The sequence below is a fragment of the Tinamus guttatus genome, unplaced genomic scaffold (genome assembly GCF_059628265.1).
Source record: "Tinamus guttatus ecotype Peru unplaced genomic scaffold, ASM5962826v1 Tinamus_guttatus_pri_ptg000676l, whole genome shotgun sequence".
NCBI classification, from domain to species: Eukaryota; Metazoa; Chordata; class Aves; order Tinamiformes; family Tinamidae; genus Tinamus; species Tinamus guttatus.
Genome location: NW_028289210.1, coordinates 882,553 through 895,222, shown reverse-complemented (window position 1 = coordinate 895,222; position 12,670 = coordinate 882,553). Strand labels below are relative to the sequence as shown.

General features: G+C 43.1%; 1 protein-coding gene and 1 pseudogene across 6 annotated transcripts in view; one reads left to right on the top strand and one right to left on the bottom strand.

The window, feature by feature from the left end:
- Window positions 1-2,553: 2,553 nt before the first annotated feature.
- Window positions 2,554-3,614, top strand: LOC148591896 (uncharacterized; annotated as a pseudogene).
- Window positions 3,615-5,382: 1,768 nt separating this feature from the next.
- The window catches only part of ACTN1 (actinin alpha 1), a 77,062-nt gene continuing 69,774 nt past the window's right edge, over window positions 5,383-12,670 (bottom strand). For 2 of the 6 annotated variants that reach the window (XM_088536546.1, XM_088536545.1), the window contains exons 18-22: window positions 12,225-12,371; window positions 10,278-10,358; window positions 9,663-9,728; window positions 8,012-8,170; window positions 5,383-6,157 (exon numbers count right to left, since the gene is read on the bottom strand). In XM_088536546.1, coding sequence (XP_088392672.1) covers window positions 5,999-6,157; window positions 8,012-8,170; window positions 9,663-9,728; window positions 10,278-10,358; window positions 12,225-12,371 — 612 coding nt within the window. In that variant the 3' untranslated portion in view covers window positions 5,383-5,998. The remainder of the gene's footprint in view (window positions 6,158-8,011; window positions 8,171-9,662; window positions 9,729-10,277; window positions 10,359-12,224; window positions 12,372-12,670) is intronic. The other 4 variants (XM_088536542.1, XM_088536541.1, XM_088536543.1 and 1 more) reach the window with 2 other exon arrangements.

The following is a 12,670-nucleotide window of genomic DNA, read 5'->3' as shown; positions in this document are numbered from 1 at the left end:
CCTTAGGTGGCAGTCTTGGAGTGGCATGAGAGCAGAAAGGCTCTGAGGTACCAGCAGTCCTGAAGACAAGTGCGCAGGAAGCCCCATGAGAGCTTTTATTTACTTTAGCCTGCCTCTCCGGAGTCACTGGAATGGTGTAAGTGCACAGGAATGCGGCCGGGCACTTGGAACACCGCTCCGAGCGCTTTGATGATGCCCAAGCCAGACTCGACTCCGGCTTTTCCTTTCTTGGTTGTGGACGCTCTGCACGGGTGGTAAAAAAGCATGAAGTACATCATTGAAAGAATCTCTAGGCTGTGGATAGCATTCCTGGCTGGTACCGTGTGTGAAATCAGCTTTCAGAGCAGAGCTGTGTTTTAGTTTTCTAGCTTATCCCAGTTATTTTGGTTGCGCTGGGAGACTGGTCTCTCCAAAGAACGTGGAAGCTCACTGGGAATTATTAGTATCCTGACTGCACACCTGCAAATGTAAACACTCAGCTGGAATTTATTAAATATTAAGTATTAATAAAAATATTATTATATTTTATATAATTTATATGTTAAATAAAATTAAAATAACCCACATAATCTATTAATATGGAAAACACTGTTTTCTTGCCTCCCTGAAGAGGATGTTATGCTCCCTGTGGCAAAAGCTAGGATGCTCTGGGTCAGCACCATATATTAAACGTTATCCCCTAATTAAGAAGCAGCAAGAGAAAAATTCTTCATTAAACTGATGGTGTTTCTATTTGAGTAATAAAGAAGGTATAAAATGCTCTCTTAACATTTTCCATGAGGTCTCTGTAGTTTTAAGTAGACCTTGGTTTTAGAAATATCTGCACAACAAAAGCCACAGGGCTCATACAAAAAGCAACAACAGTGATTAAGGACCCAGGGGGAATGGTCTGGGAAAAGATTTGAAATATTTGTAGGATGACTGCGGTACTTAGGCTGGAATGCAACAGAGCTGGGTGTCCTTCTCTGCTCCACCACAGACTTCCCAGAGGAACAGGGCAGGTTGCTCATGGCTGGAGACAGTAGCAGCTTAGATGTCTTCGTGGTCACAGCTAAATTAGAGATGCTAGCACCCAGCTAGAGTAAGTCCCTACCTCCCTGCTCAGGGAACAGGGAAAGGTCTGGGCACCAATACCCGCATGCTGAGTGAGGAGCTGCTCTGCAGCATTAGTGAGACATCAAGGCCTTCAGTTCTGCCCCGTTCACACACACGTATGCACCTGTAGATCTGAAACCAAGGCCTTGTTTCACTTGCAGTTTCATGCATTCCTGTCCCAGAAATCAAACTGCACGTGTCAGAATAAAATTAAAAACTATCTCCTGACTATTGCATAGTGTCCAAAGAAAGGGAGGAATCTATTTTAGCATTTGACTGGAAAGACGTGTAGGCTCTAATGACTATAAATTCTCATGATATAGAAAAGTTGGTTTTTGGGGGTTTTTTTTATTTATTTATTTTTTTGGGGGTGCTTTTTTTCCCACATTTCAGTAACTTTAAATAGGTAAGACTCAAGTCTACTCAAATAGCCTTGTAAAACTTCCTTCCCACTGCAAGTGCTAATCATCCATCTTTATCCTGTTATGGCCGACTTCTTAGTAAATGCATCATTGAACAAGCTTTCTTAATGTATGCTGCGGAATATTCTGTTTTGAATCCCATTTATCTTGGGATATTGTCCTGCACTGCATTAATCTATGTTTATCATGCAAAGATTTTCTCATTAGAGAAATTGCAAGAGAGCTAATCATAGAATCATTATGGTTGGAAAAGACCTTCAAGATCATTGAGTCCAACTGTAACCCCTTTGACACCCTGCCTGCTAAACCATGTCTCTAAGTGCCTCATCTGTACAGTTCTTGAACACTGCCAGAGACAGTGATTCCACCATTTCCCGGGGCAGCGTGTTCCAATGCTTCACCACTCTTTCCATGTAGAAACTCTTCCTAATGTCTAACCTGAACTTCCCCTGGCAGAACATGAGGCCATTTCCTCATGTCATATTGGTAGTTATTTTGGAGAAGAGACCAACCTCTGCCTCACTACAACCTCCTTTCAGGTAGTTGTAGAGAGCAATAAGGTCTCCCCTGAACCTCCTCTTCTCCAGCCTAAATAACCCCAGCTCCCTCAGCTGCTCCTCACAAGGTCTGTGCTCCAGCCCCTTCACCAGCTTGGTTGCCTTTCTCTGGACACGCTCCAGCACCTCAATGTCCTTCTTGTAGTGAGGGGCCCAAAACTGAGCACAGTATTCGAGGTGCGGCCTCACCAGCGCCAAGTACCAGGGGATGATCCCTTCCCTGCTCCTGCTGGCTACCTTGTTCCTGATGGAAGCCAGGAGGCCGTTGGCCTTCTTGGCCCCCTGGGCACGCTGCTGTCTCACGTTCAGCTGGCTGTTGACCAGCACCCCCAGATCCTTTTCGGGCTCGCAGCTCTCCAGCGCCTCTGCCTCAAGCCTGTAGCGCTGCACGGGGTTGTTGTGAGCGAAGTACAGGACCCAGCACTTGGACTCATTAAATCTCATATAGTTGGTCTCTGTCCATTGATCCAACTTGTCCGATGATCCCTGTGCAGCGCCTTCCTACCCTCAAGCAAATCAACTCCTCCTCCCAGCTTGGTGTCATCTGCAAATTTGCTGAGGGTGCACTCAATCCCCTCATCCAGATCATCAATAAAGATATTAAAGAGGACTAGCCCCAACACCGACCCTGGGGGAATACCGCTCGTGACCAGTCGCCAGCTGAATTTAACTCCATTGGCCACCACACTCTGGGCCCGGCCATCCAGCCAGTTCTTCACCCAGGAAAGAGTCTACCTGTCTGAGCTGTGAGCTGCCAGCTTCTCCAGGAGAAGGCAGTGGGAGACTGAGTCAAAGGCCTTACTGAAGCCTACGCAGACCACGCGCACAGCCTCTCCCTCATCCGCTAGGCCGTCACCTGGTCACAGATAGACATCAGGTTGGTGAGGCAGGACCTGCCTTTCATGAACCCATGTTGGCTGGGCCCTATCCCCTGGTTGTCACGCACGTGTGTGATCGCCCTCGAGATGATCTGTTCCATAATACAATGGCTTTTGAAGGTTTACATAGTAGCAGCTCTTCTGGCAGTGAAGAGTAACATAGGCAGTTTGCTTAATTCAACAGGTTTGGGCTTTCTTAGTATTTGGCTTCACAGGGGAAAAAACACAGTAGAAGTAGAAAATATATATATATCTGTAGTATAAGTAATGTTGTGTAACTATTTTTTTTTCTTTTGTTATGGTCTGAAAACCATACCTGCATTCCAGTTTCTTAAGAAAGGCATTTGAGTTCAAGCCGTTCCTTTTCCCAGTCATTACAAATAATCATCCTCTCAATTCCTTGCCCTCTTATTTCACTGATAAAACGAGCCAGTCTGATTCAGCTGGACAGAATCTCTGCTGATGCATGAATACTCATTTGATTCTAAGTTCATTCAAGGTAGCAATCCCGTTTCCTTTCATTGTTTTTGGAGATCTGCTCCTCTTCTCCAAATCCAGATGCTGCCAGCATTGGAGACATGCAACAGTCACAAGATACATTTGAGAGGCTTTTGGAAATGTGTCTGACACTCTGGCAAGCAAGACCAATCCGTTTAGTCTGAGCACTGTGTGCCTTTTGTCCCTGCACGGTGAGATGGCCATGCAGGGGCAAGTAACAAGACCTCAGGGGCCAAGATGTCAACACTGTGAAAATGAAAACGTAGGGGATTTCTGGAGAATTATTTCAATTTCCCCATCTGAAAATAGGGAGCATGGCACACTAAGAAAACAATCAGCTCACCACTGAATAGGAAATGTGGTGAGCTTGAAACACAGTCTGCATTTTCTGTTCTTGGCTGGGGAAGGGGCAGTTATTGAAATGCAAACAGCTGCTTCCAGCAATAAATTTAATCAGGGTTGATGACAAGACTTGGCTAATGAACAGTACATTAGTTGCGAAACCACGATCTGAGCACAAAAAGCTGTTTTTGAATTTGAGCATACGAAGTGCCAGAAACTGTTAGGTAACAGGACGGCAAGGTGACTCTTGTGCTGCGTATGAAGTGTAATGGGTTGCAGCATCACACTGCTCATCCTCAACTGGAGGTTGTGCCCCCCAACCCCTCGGTATTTTGTTTAATTTTTTAGTAAAATCTACATATAACTACCTGTTCATGGGTATAACTCACTCCCCTGAGAACCTCAGTTTGTTTGAAAGCACAAACATGCTATTGTCCAGCTGTATCAATTAACCATAGTTATTAACTATAATATTTTAGGTAAGCTACGTAAGCTGTCTCTACTTCAGCTTTTGAGGACCAGCTGTGGCCAAGTGTGGCTGTCTATGCATATATGTGAAGAAATGTGACAGTAGATGCTGCTGTCACCTCTCCCAAATACAGTGTGCAGATACTGTCAGATTGGGAGCTCAACACAGAGCTGTGGCTGTTATTAGGTATGCTCCTCAAGAGCAGGAATAAACCAGATGGCTGCACTGAACACAAGATAAACTCCTTCCTCAGGACTTAGCTTTACCCTAGAAAATGCAGGGCAGTTCTCCTAAAAGCTGCAGAAATTCCTTGGGAATCTGCAAATAAATTCTGTGCTCCTGCTATCTGCTTACTTCAGAATAAAAGCCGCCCTCTGAACTGGAGACAGCTTCCGAATTCCATGCTTCTGAAAAAAAGTTATGGGAAAGCAAGAAATGCATCTGCAACGTGAGATGGCTGGGAAGGGATTAACTGCTTCCCTTTTCTGATTTTTGCGTGTGTGTGTGGTTAATTTATGATATACTTGAAGGCCCCCAAAGACTTGTTCTGAAGACTAGTTTCTTTTGAATGTCCTGTGTAAAGATGATCTGGAATGCGCTGGAAGAATTTGTAATGTCAGAAAACATGATACCAAAAGCTGCAAGATATTTAATGCTGAGCACAGAGAACAGGAGGGTTTTAGTGGTTCAAAATATGGTAGCTGTCTGCATAACTGCATAACTCTATGCTGGATTTTTAAGAATAACTATATTGTTTGTAGAGGTGAGCGTGGAATGATGATACAGGGCACTAACTTGAAGTGGTCAGCAAGCTATGAGAATTTCAACCTTATTCAACGAGGAGGAAAAGTTTAAGGGAGAGGGAAGTTTCCATTTAAAGTATTGTAATTTGAATACAAAAATAAGTACGCTGATTCTGAATTCTCTTGCGCCTGCCATTTTGGCTATATGGTATTAGATAATTTTACTATACAAATGAATAAAGTCTAGATTTGTTATCACAAGTAGTTTTTTAATATGGTTTGTGACAAGCAATATCAAAGAAACCAACTCTCAAGCTTCATGTTCTGAAACCAGACAACTCTCAGCAACAAAAAAAAAAAGTTGTGCACTGATAAACATAGGAGGCATATTGTATTTTTTAATTAAATATGAAAACATGAGCTGTGTACATTATTTTTTCCCTAGAAAACACAGCATTTTCAAAAGTTTATCATAAAATATTTTCATGAAATGAGTGAACCAGCAAACACATGCACTTGTGTGCCTTCCCCCCTCCCAAGATAAACATGATAGAGACATACGCGAATGTAAAAGTTAACAGAACAAGTGGCTTTTTGTCTTTGTTTGGTTCTTTTTGGAAAGGATGGAATGTAAAATTGTGCTCAACTTTCTATGTCACAACAAAAAATATTTGGTGCAATATTTTAACATTTTCTTTTTAAGTTTCAATCTGGTGGAGAAAAATACCTTTTATATAATAAAATATGTCTGTTCTTTTTAAAATGTAACTTTTTTGCAGAAAATAATTTTGTAAACTGTAATTTCAAGGGCAAGGTAGGTGGTGCCATGTCAATGTCCCCCCCCCCCACTTAAAAAGGTGATCTGTTATCTGAAGCAAAACAGAAAAAGACAAAAAAAAAAAAAAAGAGCGTAGCGGAGGCTGCTTTGCAAAGAGAAAGAAGGGTGTGTTGGACGGGGGAGAGGGGAGGGAGCGTGTGATGGGACAGAAAAAAGTTAAAGGTCACTTTCGCCGTAGAGCGCTGTGGAGAAGGACATGTAGTCCAGGGCACCGGGCACAGCATCGTGGCCGTGGTACGGTGCCATCCGAGCAATGCAGTATTCAGCCTGATCTGGAGGCAGTTCCCGGCGCAGCTCGTCCACAGTGATGTAGTTCTGCAAAGAGGACACAAGATGAAGTGACTGTTATTTTCACCACACTGGCCTTCCTCATAGAGGCACAAACCACTCGCTGCCCAAGCAGGGCGGCAGGCAGCAACCGGGGCCAGACCACAGCGAGCAGCCTAGTATCACACACCCACACAAAAGTGCTCTGGGGACATGGCTAGTGGGAAAACACAGGCAGCTCTCCTCGGAGTTTGGCCAAGGAAGCGTATTCACAACAGACAGAAGGGTTGTTTTAGTAGGAGAGACACTGGCGCACCTGAAGAGAAGATGTGGTGGGAAATCAGGGGAGTTTAGTGAAAGCCTCTGTGCCTTCCTCATGAAAGAGATCTCTCTGAAGGCAAGTAGGAAGAAGCAGAAACTTCATTTGGATCGAGGCCCTCACCGGCAGGAGGTAACAGCTGTTCCTGCTGCTTGGTAGCTGCTGTTCCCTCTCCTCAAAGTAAGGAAAGGGCTGTTGTCACTAGCACTGGTGCAGGCAGCAGACAAGGGAACACTTTTGATTCATTCCACAGTTTCCCCCACAGTCTTTGCCTTTCACAGTAGACATTTTTAATGGGTAAGCAAAATTATGAATGTAAATTTGTGTAAACTTGGCTTTTGGAGATGGACTGAGCTGAGGCTAGTCTGGCTCGTCTCCACTTCAGGCACTCGGTGGACAACAGTAGTTGCCTGTTTGCTAAGCAGTATGTGGTCTTCAGCTACTGACTCATGGGCTTTTGCAATCCTCTGAATAGAGGTTCAGGTTTCAGCGCATCTCTCTCTCTCTCCGCTGACTTCTTATTCTTTCATTCCTGTCTTTGAGTTTCATGATTGGAATGAGTAAGAGGCATTTTTTCTTCATAATGAAATACTGTCTGATTCACGCTACAGTCACTAAAGCATATTAAACTGACAATCATACTGTACTGTACAGAGTAAACAAGTTAATAAATAAGATTGTAGCAAAAGAACATTTATTTCTTCAGTGTTTTTAGCAATTATAACAATAATCTGGAATTTTCCAGTCCTGGAAGACAATAGGACTGACTTCAGCCACACAACATGTCTAAATGAAAGGTGGGTACCAAGGTTTCTACATGATAGATGATGATAAGATTAGTAGTGAAACATGGAAATGAGTCCTGGAATTAAGGATAACTCATTACCTCTGAGAAATTATATCCCCTATTTCAAGTGAGATGAATAAAACCATTAGCAAATACGGAGATATTTTAATGTTAGATGTATATATTATTTGTTCTGTTGCTTAAAAAACACTGGTGATTATATAATAAAAATAAGAATATATAATTTTTGGTATCAGCTGGCTCCACTAATGATGCATTTTTTTTTTTAAATACCTTATCTTCATTCTGTAAGTTTTGCTATTTTCGATTCATTCTTACTTAAAAGAGTCTCCTTTTAAATCAATTATTAATAGCAGATATAGTGTATCCTAAACAAAAATATAGCGTTGATTGCATAACCTTTGACAGAGATGCACATATATCTCATAAAGATCATCTCAAGTTTGCAACTGTCGGTAATTAATAACTTTTCAAGACTAATCAAGAACCATCTGTTGAATCTGCTTATACATTTAAAAATAACCAATAGCAACCAAGCTCTTAATTATTTTTTTAAGCACAAGTGAGTAACATAGTCCTGACTGACAGCCAAACAGGACTTTCAAATGCTTTGTCAGGTTACAAGTAACCCACACTTCAGCCTCCCGCTTCTTCAGCACTGCACGGTGCTCCTGTGAAAACATTTCGTGCTGCAGTGCTCTCCTGGATGCACTCCCTCTGAGAGGGGAAGGGCAGAGGGGAAGGAGGAGTTGGAAAGGAAGGTGCAAAGCCTCACCTTGTCTCCAGCCAGGATCTTGAAGGAAGCCATAACCTGGTCAGCAGTGTCTGTATCTGCTGTTTCCCGGGACATGAAATCGATGAAGGCCTGGAACGTCACCACTCCCATGCGGTTAGGGTCAACGATGCTCATGATGCGGGCAAACTCTGCCTCTCCCTGGAGAACAAGAAAGCCACATAAGCATGGACATTTAGGCAGTGATGCTATGAGGGTGAAGAGAAGCTGTTCAGCAGCACACTTCACAGCTAGGAAAAAATAATACACCAAACAGAAATTACTTAAATCTTCTAGCACTTACTGCCTATCCTGCAAGAATGCTTCCTACTCATTTGTCATCAGAAAACAATATTCTCAGCTGTGTCCTAGGATGACATCCAGCTCCAGCTAGCTCTACAACAATGGCCCTATCAAAGAATGGTATCATACAGACTTCAGGGAAAGATGCTAGTTTCTCTATACATGTCATGTTAGATATCTGTAACAATGTCTAAAGATCTGCATTCATCAAATCCTCTAACTTCTATTTACTGAAGGTGAACTTTTACTGTTCTCTTCAGCTCCTAGAAAAGAATCCACAAGAAGAAATTCTCCAGGGCTTTCAATAAAATCTGGTTCATCTTTACTAGGCAGGCTTTGGAAAGGAGGTCTTACACATCTAAAAAGGGCCAGGGAAGAAGCCTTTACAGGAAAGAGAAGTTTGCTACAAAAGCCAAAACCTTGCAATGCCTTTTATTTTCTTTCCCTTTCTTCTTCTTCTTTTTTTTTTTTTTTTTTTTTTTTGCATATAAACAGAAGATTATCTGTTTTCATCTCTAGGATTCCTTACCCCAGGTAAGTCAGAGGGGAGAACTGACCTGAGCCTTCTCCCGAGAACAGGCTCTTCCAATAGATCTAGACCAGCATACTGCAAGAGCAATATGCACACAAGAGTTTGAGATACCTAATCAGATGTTAGTATGGTTTGGCACCCTACATTAAAAAGAGTCTCTATTTATACTGAGCTGCTGAATAAGGCATGGATATTGGTTTGCCTGGCATAAGGAGCAATGGTGCTGGGGGTACTGATGAACCTTTCTGCCCTGCAACGAGCCTCAGTTTCTGGCGAATCCCTTATTACAATTACTGTCCTTCTCAAGGTGTCCCGTGTTACTGCTCTGAACACACAGCTACTCTGGCATGGGAAAAGCTATGGGAGGATGAGTAGACCTTGAACCTATTTACACGAACAGGAAGGAGAGATGTGAAATAAATGCCAGGAATGAGAGGAGCAGTATTTGAGAGTATTTAGTTATTGGACTCCGTATTCTTCTGATGAGCTCCACTGCTACTTAGGGAAGTTATGTGTTGCTGTGCAGAGCGCATATGCTAACATGAGAAAGACTTTTTTCTTCTCCACTTGAAGCTATGCAATTTGATAAATATTATTTGAAGTACACAGGAATTACACAGTAATTTCCCTTTTTTTCACCTTTCAGTTACAGCACCAAGACAAGGATTTTAAATGTACAAAGAACACTCAACTTCCATTTCTGACAATGCTGGAAAAATAAGGCTGCATTTACCTTGATTCATTACACATTCTCCCTTCCCCTTTGAAGGAGAGTACACGAATCACTTTGAACAGGAGCGATAGAGGGCTCTACATTACCATATTGTAACCCATGGAGATAAGGCAGGCTCGGAAATCTTCACAATCCATCATACCAGTCTTCTTCTACAGGGAATGATGCAAAGATGGAAAAAGCCAAGAGAGAAGATGGAGACCAGTCCAGGGAGAAATGAACCCACAGGAGAAATTACAAAGAATGAGTTTGAGGGAAGAGGAGATGAAAGAAAGGATATGCAGGACAATGGAAAACAATACAACAAAGGTAGTTTGTGAAACCACGAAGAAGCAAAGATGTTTTGGGCATGGAATAGTTTACACACAAGAAATATATTAAAGATTAAAAAAAAAAGAGAGAAATTAAGTTATCAGCCCAGACAGGTGTAGACAAGAAAAGGAGCGTTAAATGACACAGAAGCAAATGGAATGGTTTGAAGACATAAAAGAAATTCTCCCAAAACAGACAGTTAGGGAATTAAGGAGCAGTAGATACCAAAATACATTTAAATAGCAAGTAGTACAGAAAAGTGATGCATGTATGGTTGAATACAAGGACAGCAATGACAGATGGATTCAGACAAACAAGAAAAGAAAGGAAAAAACTGTTATTTCTTCACAGTTAAATATCTGGCTGTGTTCACCACTAGCATTCAGTACCTGTGCATCGTTTCCAATATCGTAACCCAAGCTGATGAGACAGGCTTTGAATTCCTCAGGGCCAAGTGTGCCGGAGTGGTCCTGGTTATGCGGTGTGCCAGGCAGCAGACATGCAGTGCCAGAGGGTGACGGTGTGGGGCAGAGGGAGAGGAGACATGGAGAGATTGAAGGGCAGTGGAAGGACAACAAACAGGTGCACCATGCAGTGGGTGAGAGGAAAGGGAGGGAGAGGGGGAATGACATGCAGGCAGAAAGACAGAGAAGAAAAATAAAAAAAGTGCACAACGTTAGATACCACAATGACATTTCGAGATGTGCTAAAAATGCTCTTGGAACAGTTGCTTTTCAGAGAGCTCATCACATCTTCAGAGCATTTGAATGACAAAAACAGTCGATGCTGGGAGGCCTCGAGAATCTCCGTTTCCCAAGTGAACTACTCGCGTCACTGCTCATTAGCCATAGTGCCAAAAGCCCTGTGTTTCACTAGCAACCCAGAGTGCAGGGAAGCAGGCAGAGGCAGTGGGAAGCATTGCCTTATTCTTCCAGCGAAAGATCCCACCAAAGGAGCAGGCTAGAGCATTTATGTCTGGCAATGCTCCTAAGGAGGTTTCAGCTGTCAGAACATCCCAGGAATAGACGAGGAAAACCAGCTGAAGCCTAGGGGAGCTGTGCTCTCACTGTATTTATGAGACCTGTACATGAGGCAGAGCTTTGACTGGCAAAGCTATTTGTGTTCAACTCTGAAGACAGCCTCGCTATACAGCATGGCAGAACTCAGTTCCAGTGCTGCTCTTCCCTGCCCTGCTAGTTCCCCACTTCCCCAGTGCTGGAATGTGCCCATAGTCATGAACTGCTTATGGGACTTGGGAGCCATTTTCTCTCTGAGCTACCATTAAGACTACTGTGAGAGAAGGGGCAAGCGTCATGAAGGTCAGAAGAGAAAAAAATTGACAGGACTGCTGGGTCCCTCTGCTAAAGAAAACCATGGCTTTGGTTATCCTCGAGCAGTCTGTGAAGTGCTGAAATGGCCAGGGTTCAGCAATCTGACAATCAGCAATATCAGGGGGAGGAGGGGGCAGCATTAGCCGTAGTCTCTGGAGACTTCTATCCATGTGCAAGTAGTGGGAGCAACCACTATTTGCCTCACTGACTCGGAAGCTCTGTGCGTGGATTGCTGGTGGATTTCCAGGCGACACTGATAATGGTGCCTAGAGAACCAGTGCTGAGAAGGTTTCAGGCTTGGAGGACCGTCTCTGCCTTCCTGCGTGGCATCCTGGTAACACCCTTGCGATCTGGGTGGCAGGTATGCCCACTGATGGCCTCCCCATGGCAAAGGAAGAGCAGCAGGCAGAGTGGCAAACGAAGGGAGAAGGATTTTCACTACGGATTTCTTCTCTTTTTGCGCTTGTTAGTGCTTCGGTAGGTGTTTCTGCAGTGAGGCAAGGCAGGCTTTACTTCATGGCTTATCTACATCATGCAATGCCATGCTGAGTACAGATCCTCCTCTTTGCTCCACACAAGAGCAATACTAATTTCTGCTTCTGCTGAAAGCTTGATGCATCTATACCATTTGCTACATCTGTGGCTATCTTCTTCAATAGGAGTTTATGTGATGATATGGACAACATGTGCTCCAAATGATTTTATAAATCAAAATAATAATCTGCTCTCTGGAAAAGGAGGAGTAAAAACTCATTTCCTGAATAAATCTTCAAACTTTCTACATCTCAGCTTAGTCAGGAAATTTCACATTTCAGTTACACTTCTCCCAGACTAATGATGACTTGGCAGTCTCCATGGGAATGACTACTCCATAGGAGTGGCACTTTTAAGAATGAAACATCTTCTATTGATCTAGTTTTATCACAGTGACCTTTTTTTTTTACTGCACTATGCAGCCCAAATGAAAGCTTATAGCTTATCAAGCTGTAGTGAGCACCAACTTACCCTGTCGAAATGGTTGAAAGAAGCCCGGAATTCATTCATCTGTTCCTGGCTGATTCCTTTGGCATCGCGGGTCAGAATCTGGTTTTCCACTTCATTGATGGTTCTAGCAATTGTTGTTAGTAGCTGCTCCCAACCAACTCGGATATGCTGGAAAAGTGGACAAGATGATTTTAAGTTTAAAAAGCAGATCTTCTGCATCTAGGACGCTTGGATTTAATGCTTTACTTGCTGCAAATTAAGTGATCCTAGTAGCCAAGGCAGGAGAAGTCAATTTGCTCAGAAAAGATTCTTTCTTATCTGCAATGTGAACCAACAAGATGTGTAAAACCTGGATTTTGACTGAAAAAATATATAAGAGGCTAATTCTCACTTGCAAGAGTCTTGGTACTGCTGCAAAGCTCTTTTGACTACTCAGCGCAGCACACTGGGGGCCTTTAAGGCAAATG